The sequence below is a fragment of the Balaenoptera borealis genome (genome assembly GCF_965194805.1).
Source record: "Balaenoptera borealis genome assembly, chromosome: 7".
Classification (NCBI taxonomy): domain Eukaryota; kingdom Metazoa; phylum Chordata; class Mammalia; order Artiodactyla; family Balaenopteridae; genus Balaenoptera; species Balaenoptera borealis.
This window is the reverse complement of record NC_138864.1, coordinates 53,598,181-53,615,255: the sequence shown is the minus strand read 5'-3', so window position 1 is coordinate 53,615,255 and position 17,075 is coordinate 53,598,181. Positions and strand designations below refer to the sequence as shown.

At 36.6% G+C, this 17,075-nt stretch overlaps 1 protein-coding gene across 7 annotated transcripts in view; it reads right to left on the bottom strand.

The window, feature by feature from the left end:
• The window catches only part of RUNDC3B (RUN domain containing 3B), a 152,822-nt gene that overhangs the window by 29,697 nt on the left and 106,050 nt on the right, over nt 1–17,075 (bottom strand). For all 7 annotated transcript variants that reach the window (XM_082398483.1, XM_082398487.1, XM_082398485.1 and 4 more), the window contains one exon: nt 11,613–11,770. In XM_082398483.1, coding sequence (XP_082254609.1) covers nt 11,613–11,770 — 158 coding nt within the window. The remainder of the gene's footprint in view (nt 1–11,612; nt 11,771–17,075) is intronic.

Sequence of the window (17,075 nt, the reverse complement as noted above, 5' to 3'; positions counted from 1 at the left end):
TCTGCGTCCCACTATCTCTGCATGGTCAAGCAAACATTTGTTTACCAAACATTTACTTTCTCATCTCCATGTAAATTTCATCCCTCCACTCTGAAGTTCCAAACCACTACTTTCAACATCCTACGCTCTTTTGTCTTTAGCTGAAGATGGTATTTAAGGTGAGGGTTTCAGCCAGAGTACCCTAGCTTCAAAAACGAGATCTTACATTATTTTGAGCCCTCAATATTACATTCATTATTTTAATGAAAGACAAAAAGATGAAATTTCCAGTTTGGTCTCTTTCCTTCCTTTCAGAGATTAGGCTCAAGTCTACTGCTACTTACAAGCTCTTTTAAAAGATGTAGAATACCATACTCTATATTTTGATAGCAGTGCTTAGTCAATTCAAATCTATCAACATTATTCTGTTCACTTATTTGATTCTTTATCTTGTGTCTCCAAACTTGAGGGTTATCCTCTCTCCCTCACTTTGCTCCTTTCCCACTTACCTCAGATGATGAAGTTTTACTTTCAGCCTCTAGATATACATAAGGTATATAGCCCTTGGCACTTAGCATTTAATATCTGTGACTCCACGTATTCCTAAGTAATCCCAAAGGTCCATGACATGAGGCAATTTTTAATTCTGATAAGTCAATACATTTGAAGCCGATGGCTACAAGGCAAGTTCTGAGAGTGAGTCTAGCAAATGCCCAACACCCCTGCTGCACACCTTTGTTACTTCCCACTTATTATTTATTTCCTGATGTACTGTAATTCTCAGGATATAGTCCAGTACTATTTGTGACAGGGCACACTGAGAAAATCTTAGGCTACAATCTTCATGAAAATAAAGGATCTAATATAGCATGACTACAGGAATGCAAAATTTTATGCTAATGAGCATAATATTGGGACTAATAATGAGAATAATGAGAATGAGGTCGAGAGCACTGAAGTTCCAGAAAGGGAAAGCCACCGCACACCAGGTGTTGATACACTCCACCCCTCACTCTCCTAGGAACACAGGCTAAGAGAGTTACCGCCTCCCAGCCTCTCTTGACGACCTTGGAAGAGGAACAGGACCACCACTCAGGCACTATTTGTTTACTGTCGGTGTTGGTGGCTGCCGTCCACTCAGTGTAAACTCTATGAGGGCAGGGACTTTGTTTTATTCACTCCTGAATCACCGGCACCTAAAACAGGGCCTGGCTCTTCATGGCATTCTCAATATTTATTTCTCAAATGAATGAATAAATGCCAGAGAAGTTACAAAAGCAATTTAGCACCAAAGGAAATAATGAGAGTTACTTTTTGGTTTTTTTTTGGCTGCGCCGCACAGCACGTGGGATCTTAGTTCCCTGACCAGGGATCAAAATTGTGCCCCCTACAGTGGAAGCATGGAGTCTTAACTATTGGACCACCAGGGAAGTCCCTACTCTTCTTCATTTAAAGTTTACCAGAATTGGAAAATGCTTATATAGCTTGTGAATATCCAAATTTCTTCATAATTTTAATATAAAAATTTCTTTGGGACTTCCCTGGTGGTCCAGTGGTTAAGAATCCACCTTCCAATGCAGGGGATGCTGGTTCAATCCCTGGTTGGGAACTAAGATCCCACATGCCTCAACTAGAGAAGCCCAAGCGCTGCAACTAGAGAAGCCTGCACGCCGCAACGAAGACCCAACGCAGCCAAATAAATATTTTAAAAAAATAAATCTTTATGTGTTTTGTTTTTTGTTAATTTTAGACACAGCCATAGGATAAAGACTCACTTTGTATCACTTTACAATTGTTTCCCTTCAAATAAAACATTTTGAAAGAAGAAGCCTAAAAAGGAGCCAGATATCCAAAAATTTTAAATTATTTACCTATGAAGTATTCTTGCCCAAAAAGTTAACCCCAAATCTAACAAAGTCTCTTAAATGCTTTTCAACCTTGTTTATACTTTAAAAAAAATTGAAGTATAGTTGATTTACAATATTATACTAGTTTCAAGTATATAGCATAGTTATTCGATATTTTGTGAATTATATACTCCACTTAAAATTATTATAAAATATTGACTATATTCCCTGTGCTATAAATTACATCCTTGTATCTTATTTATTTTATCCTGGTTGTACTTTAGACCTTAACTTGAGAGTATCTTTTGAAAAGAAAGAAACAGTAATGAGTAATTTATTTTTCTAATTTTTAAAATTTTTTTAAAAATTTATTTATTTTATTTATTTATTTTTGACCGTGTTGGGTCTTTGTTGCTGCGCACAGGCTTTCTCTAGTTGTGGCAAGCCGGGGCTACTCTTCCTTGCGGTGCGCGGGCTTCTCATTGCAGTGGCCTCTCTTGTTGCAGAGCACGGGCTCTAGGCACGCGGGCTTCAGTAGTTGTGGCATATGGGTTTCAGTAGTTGTGGCTCGCGGGCTCTAGAGCACAGGCTCGGTAGTTGTGGCACACGGGCTTAGTTGCTCCGTGGCATGTGGGATCTTCCCGGACCAGGGCTCGAACCCGTGTCCCCTGCATTGGCAGGCGGATTCTTAACCACTGCGCTACCAGGGAAGCCCTAATGAGTAATTTAGAACCTCGAAAAACACTCAAATGCCTCTTTTTCTTTCTTTCTTTTTTTGGCTGTGCTGTGTGGCTTGTGGCATCTTAGTTCCCCGGCCAGAGACTGAACCCAGGCCCCCAGCGCAGAGTCCTAACCACTGGATCGCCACGGAATTCCCTCAAATGCTTCCTTTTCCCTCTCATTTTAAAATATAAGATAAACCCTGGCTCCTTAGGGGAATGGCTGATTCCAGGACAGGAAATATACAAGATGAGCCTGGGATATCTTGTACCAGAAAGCAAGAAAATTAGCAAAGACAAATGTGTCATGTCAGAAGGACACAGGAATGAATATAAAAGCATTTCCATTAGTCAAAGATAGGACAATTTGAGCATCAAAAAGAAAAATAAATTTATGGGACAGAAATACCCTGAATATAGGCATTTCTGCTATAATGCAGAAACAAAACAAAACAGTGTTCTGCAATTACACACTGAAAATAGCTGGCCTTATGGGGATAACAGGGTTAGGAGCTGACAACTCAAAGTCTTTTCAACATTCCAACTAGAACACTAAGAAAAACTGTGACAAACCTAATAAAACTTCAAACCCAATTTAAAATATTTGTTAAATTCCTATTAATTAAAGAAATATTGCAATAACTTTACAACGACAACAGCTTTAACAACAACAAAAAAGTAAAAGCCATTTGATGGAAGAGGGTGCAAGGAAGGGTCAAGGCTGCTGAGGCTGAGGCTTGCCATGGGGGCAAGGACAACTACAGAACAAGCACCTCCAAGTTCTAGCTCAACTGAGCTAGAGGAAAGCATGGTGAGAGAGTATTATATACAGTGAGAGAGTGCCATCTGTTGGTGGCCTGCAGTATTTGCCTGTATTAGTGTATTTTGCATTCTGCTAGTGTTATATTTATTTATTTACTTATTTATTTAGGCTGCGCCAGGTCTTAGTTGTGGCGTGCGGGATCTTTAGTTGCAGCGTGCGGGCTTCTTAATTGTGGCATGTGGACTCTTAGTTGCAGCATGCATGTGGGATCTAGCTCCCTGACCAGGGATCGAACCCAGGCCCGCTGCATTGGGAGCTTGGAGTCTTACCCACCAGGTAAGTCCCTGCTGGTGTTGCTTTTTGAGAAATGTTAACCTCTAGGAAAAAACCAATTATAAATCAAGGCGATTTCTTTGCTATACTGACATCATCCCCTTATTTATGAACCTTGTATGAGCTAATTCACATTATAGAAGAGATTATATATAACAAGTTCATAATCTCAAAAGAGAGAAAGCAAAGCAAAATCTTCATTTCATTAGTAGCTAAGTAGGACATCAGCATCTTACTGTGAAAATTAATAATATCCTATAAGAACTGTCATGGTAACCACCAAATAGCCCTGATAGGGAAAAGTTCTTTATAGATGATTCTAGCCTTTAAGCATGGAGGGAATAACAATTAGGAAATCACCATTTTACAAATCCTAATGAATCAATTGCTCCAAGTAATGCTCATCCATGGTCAAGCCATTAGATGAAAGGCTGATGAGAACTTACACAAAGGAGAAATAAGGCTGTAACCACCTAAATCCACTGTCCTATCTTAAGATCAATAAAAGTGGGACAACTTGTGTGCTTCCCAGTATGAAGCATTGAGCACTACCTATAAAATATTCTTGTCATAAAGTTAAACTCAAATTTAGCCCAGCACCTCAGAGCAGTGGTTTTCAATGCTGACTGGACATCAGAAACACCTGGGAAGCTTTTTAAACACTTGTACACTTGCCTGGGTCCCACCTTTGACAAATTAAATCCACATCTCTTGAGGTAAGGCTCAGGCAGGCATCCTCATTTTTCAAAAAATACTTTTAAAAGGCTCCCTGAAGGATTCTAAATGTGCAACCAGGATTGAGAACTACTAATCCAGAGTTAAGAGGATATACTTTGCAGAATAAACAGTACAAAGCAGTGATTCTCAAACTTTAATGTGTCAATTAATCCCCTGAGGATCTTATTAAATACAGATTCTGATTCAACAGGTCTGGGGAGGGGCCTGAGAATCTGCTCCCAGACGATGCAAATGTAACCAGTCCACTATGAGAAGAGAGGATATAGTACAGAGAATACAGCTGTCCAACACCAGTTAAGAAGAGACACATATGGAATTTAAAACTTTCTAGTAGCCACCTTAAAAAGCAGGTGAAATTAATTTTAATGATGCACTTATTTAACCCAATACATCCCAAACATTATCATTTCAATATGTAGTCAATATAAAAAGCTATGAATGAGACATTTTACATTCTTTATTTCACACTATCCGGTGTGGATTTTATACTTACAGCCTATTTTAGCTCAGACTAGCCACATTTCAAGTGCTCAACAGTCACATGTGGCTAATGGCTACGTACTGGGAGGCATAGGTATGTAAGAACAAGGTAAATAAACCACAAAGAACTAATCCAGAATGCTGGAAGTTGTGCAGGAAAAGTCTGCAAATAGACAATGACAGGAAAAGTAAAAGTGGGGAAAACTGTTCTAAATTAAGAGGCTTATGAGACATAACTATATGTAAAGTATGACTTTGAATCCTGACTTGAAAAAGATCAACTACAAAAAAGTTTCTTTTAAAACAATTACGGAAATTTGGTATGAAAGCACATTCCATGATAAAAACAATTGTCCCTAATTTTATCAGGTGTGATTATGAAATTATGTGAGAAAGTATCCATAGTTTTTAGAGATGTACAATGAAGTACGTAGGAATCAAAGGGCATGATTGCTTCAAAATCGTTCAGCAAAAAGTGAAAAAGAAAAAACACAAGTAAAGCAAATGTGACAAATTCTTGGTAATTGTTCAATCTGGGTGACGGGCAATCGGGTTTATTATACAATTCTTTCTTTTGTGGATACTTGAAAAATTTTTTTTTTTAATAAATTTAGTTATTTTTGATTTATTTTTGGCTGCTTTGGGTCTTCAGTGAGCGGGGGCTACTCTTGGTTGTGGTGCATGTGCTTCTCATTGTGGTGGCTTCTGGTGTTGCAGAGCATGGGCTCTTGGCACGTGAGCTCTGTAGTTGTGGCTCGCGGGCTCTAGAGCACAGGCTCAGTAGTCGTGGGGCAGGGGCTTAGTTGCTCTGCCGCATGTGGGATCTTCCCAGACCAGGGCTCAAACCCATGTCCCCTGCATTGGCAAGTGGATTCTTAACCACTGTGCCACCAGGGAAGTCCCTTGAAAATTTCTTAATAAAAAATTAAAAATATATTAATAGCTTCAGAATTTAAATGCTAATTGTAATTTTATAAGTGTTAAATGCTAAAGAACAGAAATAACTGAATAAAACAATATTTATATGTTAATAGTGATATTGTCTTATTTATAAATTGTAATTTAGGGATGCTTCCCTTTTTCATGTACTCAATGTAAAACATTTGCCAAATAAAATGAGTCACTTCTCCATGAAATTTGTAGGGCAGTCCCAACTGTTGTAGTCCCCTGGCCCAGATATAAGGACATCTGCTCTATAAGAGAATCTGCCAGCAGTTTTAATCTAACATCATGACTGAAGGCAATGAAATGCCATTCATATCAAATAAGTACCCCTTTCCTGTTGTAATATATAATTTCTTACTAATACCAAGAAAATACAATAGAAATGGTTCTACCTATCTGGTACCTGGCCTTTTTCTCTTCTGGATGCATTTTCTTGACTTTTCTGTTCTTATATGGATAATAGAGTATGTAATATATATTAGCATGATTGTAATTTAATATTTTAATAACTGTTACCTGCCAAAAATATATATGACCAGGAACTGTCATGATTGTCCATTATTAACTGGGCTATGATGACATCACTGCGTTCTCCTGTTAGAATCCATACCACTCATCCTAAAATTTGTGAACCAGGATGCCATAGCATCACTGACTTTTGGTTTGCAGGCCAACAGATCACACCATCACTACTCACCATGAACTACACCAAATTGGCTGTTGAACTATAACAATGGCTTAGTTTTAGCAATGCATGATTCTTCACTCTACTATTTAGACTCTTCAGTTCCTTCTCTAGGGAGCCCTGTAAGACATTTTACTATTCCTATTCTTCAGATCATGAATAGAAAAATTTCATCAACTAACTATAAAAGACTCCCTATTACACATTTTATTGGTATTAACCATGACAAAGCATTTAGCTTTTGCATACTGTTCTGAGGCTGTCTATTCTTGAGGTCTGCAATCAGTGTTTTACAAAGAATCTTTTGTACAGTAGAACATCTATCTGAAGGTCTATCACAGATCTATAATATTATTATAAATATTAATCCAACTACCATTTAGAGAAACTAGATCTCAAAAGTGATACTCAGGAATAATACAATCAAGTCCAAATTCATTGTCTGGGCATGATAAGGTAAAGCATTTTAAACTCACTATTTATCCGAGTGAATTTATCAAGGATATCTTAAGGTTTCTGTAAGCCAAAACAGGCTAATAATCTTGACTACCTTCTTTGTCCTACCTGTATTAAACATGATACCACTTAATACTCATAATAATCCACAAGGTGAATATTATCTCAATTTTACAAATAAGGAAACAGAGGCTCCAAGATATTAATCAAGACTGAGCTCAGTTTTTTAAGGAACCTCCATACTGTTCTCCATAGTGGCTGTATCAATTTACATTCCCACCAACAGTGCAAGAATGTTCCCTTTTCTCCACACCCTCTCCAGCATTTATTGTTTCTCGATTTTTTGATGATGGCCATTCTGACTGGTGTGAGATGATATCTCATTGTAGTTTTTTTTTTTTTTTTAAATGAATCCAGCCTATCAAGCAGGATTTTTCTTTTTTTTTAAATTAATGAATTAATTAATTTATTTTTGGCTGTGTTGGGCCTCCGTTTCTGTGCGAGGGCTTTCTCTAGTTGCGGCGAGCGGGGGCCACTCTTCATCGCGGTGCGCAGGCCTCTCACTATTGCGGCCTCTCTTGCTGTGGAGCACAGGCTCCAGACGCGCAGGCTCAGTAGTTGTGGCACACGGGCTTAGTTGCTCCGTGGCATGTGGGATCCTCCTAGACCACGGCTCGAACCCGTGTCCCCTGCATTGGCAGGCAGACTCCCAACCACTGCGCCACCAGGGAAGCCCTCATTGTAGTTTTGATTTGCATTTCTCTAATGATTAATGATGTGGAGCATTCTTTCATGTGTTTGTTGGCAATCTGTATATCTTCTTTGGAGAAATGTCTATTTAGGTCTTCTGCCCATTTTTGGATTGGGTTGTTCGTTTTTTTGTTATTGAGCTGCATGAGCATGGAGGTTCCTTAAAAAACTAAAAATAGAACTACCATACGACCCAGCAATCCCACTACTGGGCATATACCCTGAGAAAACCATAATTCAAAAAGAGTCATGTACCAAAATGTTCACTGCAGCTCTATTTACAATAGCCAGGACGTGGAAGCAACCTAAATGTCCATCATCGGATGAATGGATAAAGAAGATGTGGCACATATATACAATGGAATATCACTCAGCCATAAAAAGAAACGAAATGGAGTTATTTGTAGTGAGGTGGATGGAGTTAGAATCTGTCATACAGAGTGAAGTAAGTCAGAAAGAGAAAAACAAATACAGTATGCTAACACATATATATGGAATCGAAGGGGGGAAAAAAAAAGGTCATGAAGAACCTAGTGGCAAGATGGGAATAAAGACACAGACCTACTAAAGAATGGACTTGAGGATATGGGGAGGGGGAAGGGTAAGATGTGACAAAGTGAGAGAGTGGCATGGACATATATACACTACCAAACGTAAAACAGATAGCTAGTGGGAAGCAACCGCATAGCACAGGGAGATCAGCTCTGTGCTTTGTGACCACCTAGAGGGGTGGGATAGGGAGGGTGGGAGGGAGTAGGAGGCAAGAGGGAAGAGATATGGGAACATATGTATATGTATAACTGATTCACTTTGTTATAAAGCAGAAACTAACACACAATTGTAAAGCAATTATACTCCAATAAAGATGTTAAAAAAAAAAAAAGACTGAGCTCATATTAGGCAAGCACAGAGCCAGTATCTGAACACAGTCCTGATTTGCAAGAAAGCTTTGGGAGACCCCTCTACCATATCACACTGTGCACTCTATTGCCAAAACTACAAGATGTTCATATTTTGAGTATTCAAAGACATTATTAAAGCATACTTTAACAGTAATTCAAAAACACAGATAACCATTGAGAAATATATTAAAAGTTAAGTGACAAATTATTTAAATCACCCAGGAAAAGCTAATCAACATAATGTAGAAGCAAATACTTCATGCTTCATATTCTATTTAATGCTCCTTTTCTGACCTTTTTCTTTATACATTATACATTTTAATCTTCTCAAGGCCACTTTTATCTCCTCCGGATTAACAAAGGGAATTTCAGTGCCCAACTTTGACTGCAGGCCTTCCTAACTGTTGGTAAAAAAAATATCAGGAAGGAAAAAATGTCCACTCTCTCCCTATAGTTTCAAGGTGGCCAGAGATTATCTGCACCTTAAATATGATGCTGATAACGAAGTAAATCGTAAACATTCTGGAAGGCATGTATCTTACTCTTCCATTAAGTATTCTTGTAATGGTTTTTGTACAAAGGAATCTTGTAAGACACCAATTTACAACCTAGCCAGAGATTGTAGCCATGGTATGTGAAAATAAATCTTTAACCTCTAAACTCAATGGTCTAATTCTCATCAGTGGCCTTAATTTTTTATTTTTTGCTCTAGTAACTTAAAGAGATTAAAAATAACTGTAAGGTTTCTTTGCAAAATCAGAAAGATCAGTGACACTTCTATCACAAAAGTAAGATAAAACCATAACTCGTAGATTCTTTTTCAAGCTAAAAAGTTTCAGACTGTTTCCTTTAAATTATCAGAAGCAAAATAAATGTGATACAGTCAAATTTAATTCTTCAAATGAAAATATCTCTGTGATGAAATAAAAACTGATTACATAATTATTTATAAGTTAAAAGCATTTAGACAAACTACCAGTATTATATGCAAAAGAAAAATTATTTTCTTAATCTTTTAATTGTAAAGAAATAACCAGAAATCTCTACTGTTTGCTTCATAATATTTTTCTCTCTGCTTATAGTAGTGAGGGGCTACGGGAGGTATTAATATGCCCCTCAGTGACTGATACCCCATACGACACACTCTCTTTAAAATATTAGAAAAAATGGGACTTCCCTGGTGGCGCAGTGGTTAAGAATCTGCCTGCCAATGCAGGGGACACGGGTTCAATCCCTGGTCCAGGAAGATCCCACATGCTGCAGAGCAACTAAGCCCGTGCGCCACAACTGCTGAGCCTGTGCCACAACTGCTGAGCTCTAGAGCCCGGGTCCACAACTACTGAGCCCGCGTGCCTAGAGCCCGTGCTCTGCAACAAGAGAAGCCACCGCGATGAGAAGCCCATGCACCGCAACGAAGAGTAGCCCCCGCTCGCCGTAAATAGAGAAAGCCCACATGCAGCCACAAAGACCCAATGCAGCCAAAAAATAAAATTAAAAATACTTTTTAAAAAATTAGAAAAAAAGTAAGAAACAATATGCGAACATAATTCTTTTTATCAAGATACAAATTCCCAGAAAACATTAAATTTTTATCTTCCTTAATAAAACTTTACTTAAAAAAATCATTTTTAATATGTTTTTAGTCTCAAAGTATCTCCTTGCAAATTACTTGTTAATTACAAAAGGAACAACAGTAACTACACAGAAGAGAAAAACACCTTAACCAAATGACTAAAATTAACATCACTAATAAAAGGCCAACAGACTTCATGGACCTCTGCATGTGACATCCTGAGGACACACTGCTTACGCTGTATTCCAGCCACAAATGGATAAGTTCATTCTAATCACAAGGAAAAGCAAACAAACTCAAATTGACGGATAGTCTATAAAATTACTAGCCTGCATTCTCAGAAATATCAATCTCATGTGAGACAATCACTGAAAAACTATTCTAAGTTAAAAGTGACTAAAGAGAATGACAGCCAAATGCAAAATGTGATCCTGGATTGGATCCTGTACCAAAAAACCAAAAGCAATAAGAAACATTACTTGGACAACTGATGAAAGTGAAATATGAGTTACAGGTAAAAGAAGTATTTTACTGATTTAAATTTCTTAAAATGAGAGCCAAAGTGTGGGTATTTAAGATAACGTCATTGTTCTTAGGAAAAACACACTGAAGTACTAAGGGGTAAAGAGATATGATGTATGCAACCTCTCAGGTAGTTCGAAAAATAATGTTTGTATATACAAGCAGAGGGAGAGAATTATGACATGTGGAAAATGCTGAAAATTGGTGAATCTAAGAAGGGGCATGTGGGAATTATTTTGTACTATCCTTGCAACTTTTCTGAAAGTTTGAAATTATTTCAAAGTAAAAAATTTAAAAGTCATCCTTAAGATTAAGTAAATATTAATATGAGAAGATTTTCACCATAAACAACTAATTGATAAAATTAAGTTTGACAAAACGGTATGGTTAGTGCAAGTGACTTGAACAGTGATAAGTTAAGGAGCTGTACCAGAACGTAGATCAATACACAGTTTCCTTCATCAAAAAAAGTCTTGCTATGGAAAAAAGTCAGCTCTACTAAACTGTGCTTAGTGACATTCTGGCACAACCTGGTAACAAAGAGTTTCTATAAAGACAGTGTACTATTAGATGTACTAATAGATGACCTTATATACCATCTTTTTGCAATCTATCAATCAACCACTAAATAAATACTTTAAAATTATGCATATGCATTTGGAATAATACACACCAAGTTATTGCCGTTAACTCTGGATAGCACAACTGAAGATGATTTTTACTTTCTTCCCATATTTTGTAAAGTTTCTACAGTGATCATGATTACTTTTATAAGAAAAAAGTAAACTTTTAAAAAAGAGTAAGCGAAAAAGAACTAAACAGAAGGCAATCAGACTTCTTGGAACTTGAATCCTACGCCACACATGTCATTTTTCTTAACTTTACATACTGCCAAAATTTTTCCAAAAGGACTCACTTACAGCTGATCTTGAAGCTCCACAATTATATATTCTAATTGTTCCTTCTCCAATTTATGAGCCAGATCAGAATCTTCAATCCTTTGTAGTAGTATTTTATTCTGAGCGACAGATTCAGACAGCTGGTTCTCTCGAAGTCGTAAGAGTTCTTCAAGATAACCCTGGAAATACAGATCACCAAGATATAGCAAGCACAAAATTCTAATACGTATCTTGAAGACAAATGCTGAGTAGCTTAAATGTTATTCTTATCTATATTATAATGAAACAATTTCAAAGTATCACTGAAGAAATAGAAAAAGCTTTAATTGAATTAAAAATTTAACATATGTTTTCCATTATTTAAAGCTCTTCTCTAAAGTTCAATAAAATGTTTGTAATTTAACGTAAAACTTAGTTAAAACATTATAATTTCTAAGCTCCACAACAGTGATAAACACTCTAAATGCCTCCTAGCTTCAAAATACAGACCTAATTACAGAATGATCAATTATAAAGCTGCCTCTCTGTGATTATTGTTCAAAAACAGTTATTAACATTTTAGCGTCAACAAATTAGTGGGAAGCAGTATAATGTCTAGGTTAGGCCTGCAGGCTTAGGGATTATATCGTGTCATATTCAGTTCTACTATTTATAAACTAAGTGTCCTTGGGTAAATTACTTAATCTCTCTGTGCCTTATTTTCATCATCTAAAAAAGTGGGAACAACAAGGGTACCTAGCTAGGAAGATCAAATGAATTAATACAGTGTTTAGAATACTAGCTGGTACCCTGTATGCAATGTATAATTCCTAGCTATTATTATAAGCAGATACCTAATAGATATGAGACTTTTTGAACAGATCCTCTCTTATCTTTTCACTCATTTATTGTTTCTTTGTCCTTTTGCTCTGCTTTCTGGGAGTCTTCATTGAATTTATCCTCCAAATCCTTATACTAAATTTTTGAACTCAGGGAATCTTATTTTTCATTTCCAATTTTTTTGTGTGTTTTCTGACTGTTCCCTTCTCATGGCATCCTATTCTTTTTAGATCAGTGTGCTTTAAAATTCCTCTCAGGATATTAATTAGAATCTTTTTTTCTTAAAGTATCCTTCTATTCCATTTCTTATCCTTTTCATGTGCCATTAACAAACTGCTTTAGCTATTTTGGCTTCATGATACATGTTCATAGTAACTAACACTGTTCCTGTTACTGCACTTCTTTTTCAGATTTTTTTCCTGACAATTCTCAAATATTTGTTTTTTCCATAATAAAATCTCAAAACCTAAAGTTAATTTTTACAAATGAAATTTTGTAGGTATACACAGCTTAATATAAACTATATAAATATGATTATTTATAAACATCAGTAATTAAACAATACTTAAATACCCAGCACCTAGATCAACTACCAATACTTTCAGAGCCCCTATAATGTCTTTCCCTGCTCACATCCCCTGCCTCCTTTGCAAAGATAACAATACCCTGAGATTTTTGTTTATCATCCCTTCACTTTTCCTTCTAGCGTTACCACAAATGTATGTCATCTTAAACAATATATTTAGTTTGGATGGGTTTTATCTATATTCTTTTGAAACTTGCCTTTTCATCTACAGTGATGAGTCTAACTATAGTTCCTTCATCACTCTCTATAGTGGATAGTATTCTGCTGCATGAATACTGCAGCTTATTTATTCACTCTCCTATCAATGGCCATATGGATTATTTTAGATTTGTCTTAATATAAACAATATTCCTGTGAACAGTCAGTTATATGATACCTGGGACACACATCTGAGAGTTTCTAGGAGACATGACTAGGAGCAGAGTCGCTGGGCCAGAGGCCACACATATCTCCACATTTACTAGATAACACCAAATTGTTCATACTATGGTTTTTATATTAATCACATCCTGTATTAATTCACATGACTTTATATTAGTATCAAAGTTATACTGAGTTCCTAAATTCATTGGAAAATATTCCTTCTTTTCCTATTCTCAAGAACAGTCAGTATAAAATAGGAATTACTGTCTTTTGAACATTTGGTATCATCTACCTCAAAAACCAAACAAGTCTGGTGATTCTGGGGAGAGGAGGGAATAGATTTTAAACTACTTGTTTAGTTTTTTCAATGATTATAGGTCTATTAGTTTTGAGAAGTAATATTTATAAAGATTCTTCATCTAAGTTTTCTAAGGTATTTACATAAAATTGCTAGAATTATTTGTTAATAATTATGGGGGGTCTCCACTGCATTTATAGTTATGCTGCCTATTCTTTTTTTAATATTTATTTATTTAATTTTGGCTGCATTGGGTCTTAGCTGCGGCACGTGGGATCTTTTGTTGTGGCTCGCAGGCTCTTTGTTGTGGCGCGTGGACTCCAGGGTACACGGTCTCTGTAGTTGTGGCACGCGGGCTCCGGAGCGTGGGCTCTGTAGTAGTGGCGTGCGGGCTCCAGTGCACGTGGGCTCTGTAGTTGCAGCACACAGGCTCTCTAGTTGTGGCATACAGGTTCAGATGCCCTGCGGCATGTGGGATCTTAGTTCCCCAACCAGGGATTGAACTTGTGTCCCCTGCACTGGAAGGCAGATTCTCAACCACTGGACCACCAGGGAAGTCCCTGTCTATTCTCTTTTAACTCTTAAAATTGTCTATCTGTGCCTTAACTCTTTAAAATTTAATTATGGTTGAGATTTGTCTATTTCATTAGTTTTTACAGATAATCAGCTTTTGGTTTTATTAATTCTATATCTCTATTTCATTAATACCTGCTCTTATTTTTATTATTTTTCTTATTTTGAACTGGTTTGGTTGTTTTTTTTTACTTCCTGGATGCTTAGCTCTTTAATTTTCACTCTTTCTTTTCTAAGATAAGCAATTCTCCAAGCACTGAACAAGTTGCAACTTTAGTACTAAGAGTATGCATTGTTTTCATTCCTGTTCATTTCTAAGTATTTCCACATTTCTTTTTTGACCCATAATTTAGAAGACTTTATTTTTTTTAAATCCCCATTGGTGTACTTCAGGGGGTGGTAAAATTTTTCTATTCAATCTAACTTTATTGCATTGTGATCACTGTTATATCATTTCTTTGGTATTTACGGGCATTTGTTTTGTGATCTAGTATAGTCCATAAAAACTGAATAGTTGTCCCATGTGTGCTTGAAAAGAATGTGTATTCTAATTGTTAGCATTTAACATATTTTATTTTTTTATTATTATTTTTTTACATATTTTAGATTGAGCTTACTAGCTGTGTTGTTCAAGTTCATTACATCCTTACCAATTTTTTGTCTGTTTAATCTGTAATTATTAGGATGTTAAAATTTTCTACTATAATTATGGATTTATCCATTTCTCATGGATATTCTAATAATTTCTATTTCATATTTTTCATGGCTACATTGTTAAATGCATGTAAGTTCAGCACTGTTATACAACATTCCTGGTGAATTGTTCTTTTTTAAAAAGGCAATTCTTTCTTTAGTCTTAAAAATGCTTTTTGCCTTAATGTCTATTTTGAATGATACTGATATAGAATTATTTTGGTTAGTATTTGCCTACTCTATTTTTATACTCCTAGTTTCAACTTTTTTGTGTCACTATTTTATGTATGCCTTTTACAGACAGCATATAACTAAAATTCATCATTTATAACATAAATTTAAGAGTTTGTCTTTTTTTCTCTTAATTTAAAAATTATTATTATTATTTTTTGGCCCCACCATGAGGCTTGTGGATCTTAGTTCCCTAACCAGGGGTTGAACCCGGGCCCTCGGCAGTGAGAGCACAGAGTCCTAACCACTGGACCGCCAGGGAATTCCCAAGATTTTGTCTTAACTGGCAAGTTTACACCATTTACTTTTATTTATTTATTTATTTATTTATTTATTTATTTATTTAGGCTGTGTTGGGTCTTCGTTTCTGTGTGAGGGCTTTCTCTAGCTGCGGCAAGCGGGGGCCACTCTTCATTGCGGCGCGTGGGCCTCTCACTATCGCGGCCTCTCTTGTTGCGGAGCACAGTCTCCAGACACGCAGGCTCAGTAGTTGTGGCTCACAGGCCTAGTTGCTCTGCGGCATGTGGGATCTTCCCAAACCAGGGCGCGAACCCATGTCCCCTGCATTGGCAGGGAGATTCTCAACCACTGCACCACCAGGGAAGCCCTACACCATTTACTTTTATGGTGATGTTGACTCTTTTGGTTATATTGAGATTTACTTCTACCACTTTATTTTGTGTTTTCTTTATACCATCCTTATTTTTTCTCATTTGCTCTTTGCTATTGTGTTAATCAATTTTCCTTATTTCTTTTCTTTCTTATTATTACTTTAAAAACTAAATATTCTATTTCTTTTAACTGCAACCTTGGAAACAGGCATACACATTAAAAAATGTGTCTACACTCCTTTGCTGTAATACAAAGACCTCAAAAGGCTTTAGCTTCAATCACCCTCTCTCACTCTTTCTGATACTATTAGATAGTGTTTTAGTTCCATTTTACTTCCCAGGGTAGGCTGAAGCCAGAACTAATTGTTAAGCTTCAGATATTTTGTAATTCAACTGTTAAAACACTGCTATTATTAAAAATTAAATTTTATAAACTTACCATTAAGTAAATTATATTAAAAAACAAGAGAATAACTACTCAAAATCTATCATTTCCCAAGTGTTTTACTATATTTTACTATTACTATCTGTGCTCTTCGAGTCATTTATATTTACTGTGTCTGCCTGGTAGAAAAACTATATAATGGTGTGCTACTGTGCCTCTCTTCCTAATTCTGCCTTCCGTGACATCAAATTGGTAGTTTTAAGTTGGCCATGATGGGAGTATTTATCCCAGAGAAATCAGCAAATGCTACAAATCAGGGCTCATCTAATTCCTCTGCAAAGCCAGTTGTTAATCATATCCCAGAACACCACTGCCACCCAGTAATGGTCACTAATATTGCTGTTGCTGTTTCATGTAGTCAAGGTTTATTTGCCAATTTCTGTGCTTACTCTGCCATTTTGCATTGCATCCTGCCTTCTAGGTTCAGTTTCCAACTTGAATGACAGTGGGCCTAGATTTGCTGCTCTCCTGTTGGTATTAAAACACAAGTACCTAGGTTAAGGGAATGGCCCCTCACCCCCACCCCAGAAGCCTGCAATGACTTTAACTCATGACTTATTCCAGGCCCTTCTTTGTTTACAGTCCTTAGTGAGGCCCTTCTTTGTTTACAGTCCTTAGTGAGCTCCTATTTTTTAGGCCCTTCTTTGTTTACAGTCCTTAGTGAGCTCCTATTCTTTGAGAGAGCAGCTCTGTATGAAACTCTTTCAAAATTTTATTCTACTTGGCATTTTCAGATTTTTGCAATGTAAAGGCTTTCAGTCATCTTAGTGTGACTTCTTGCTGGTAGCTGGTACCAGAATTCTCCTTTAACAGGGTATTAAAGTTTTCTTTATATTTCTAACTAGCAGCTGTTTGTCTACAGGAA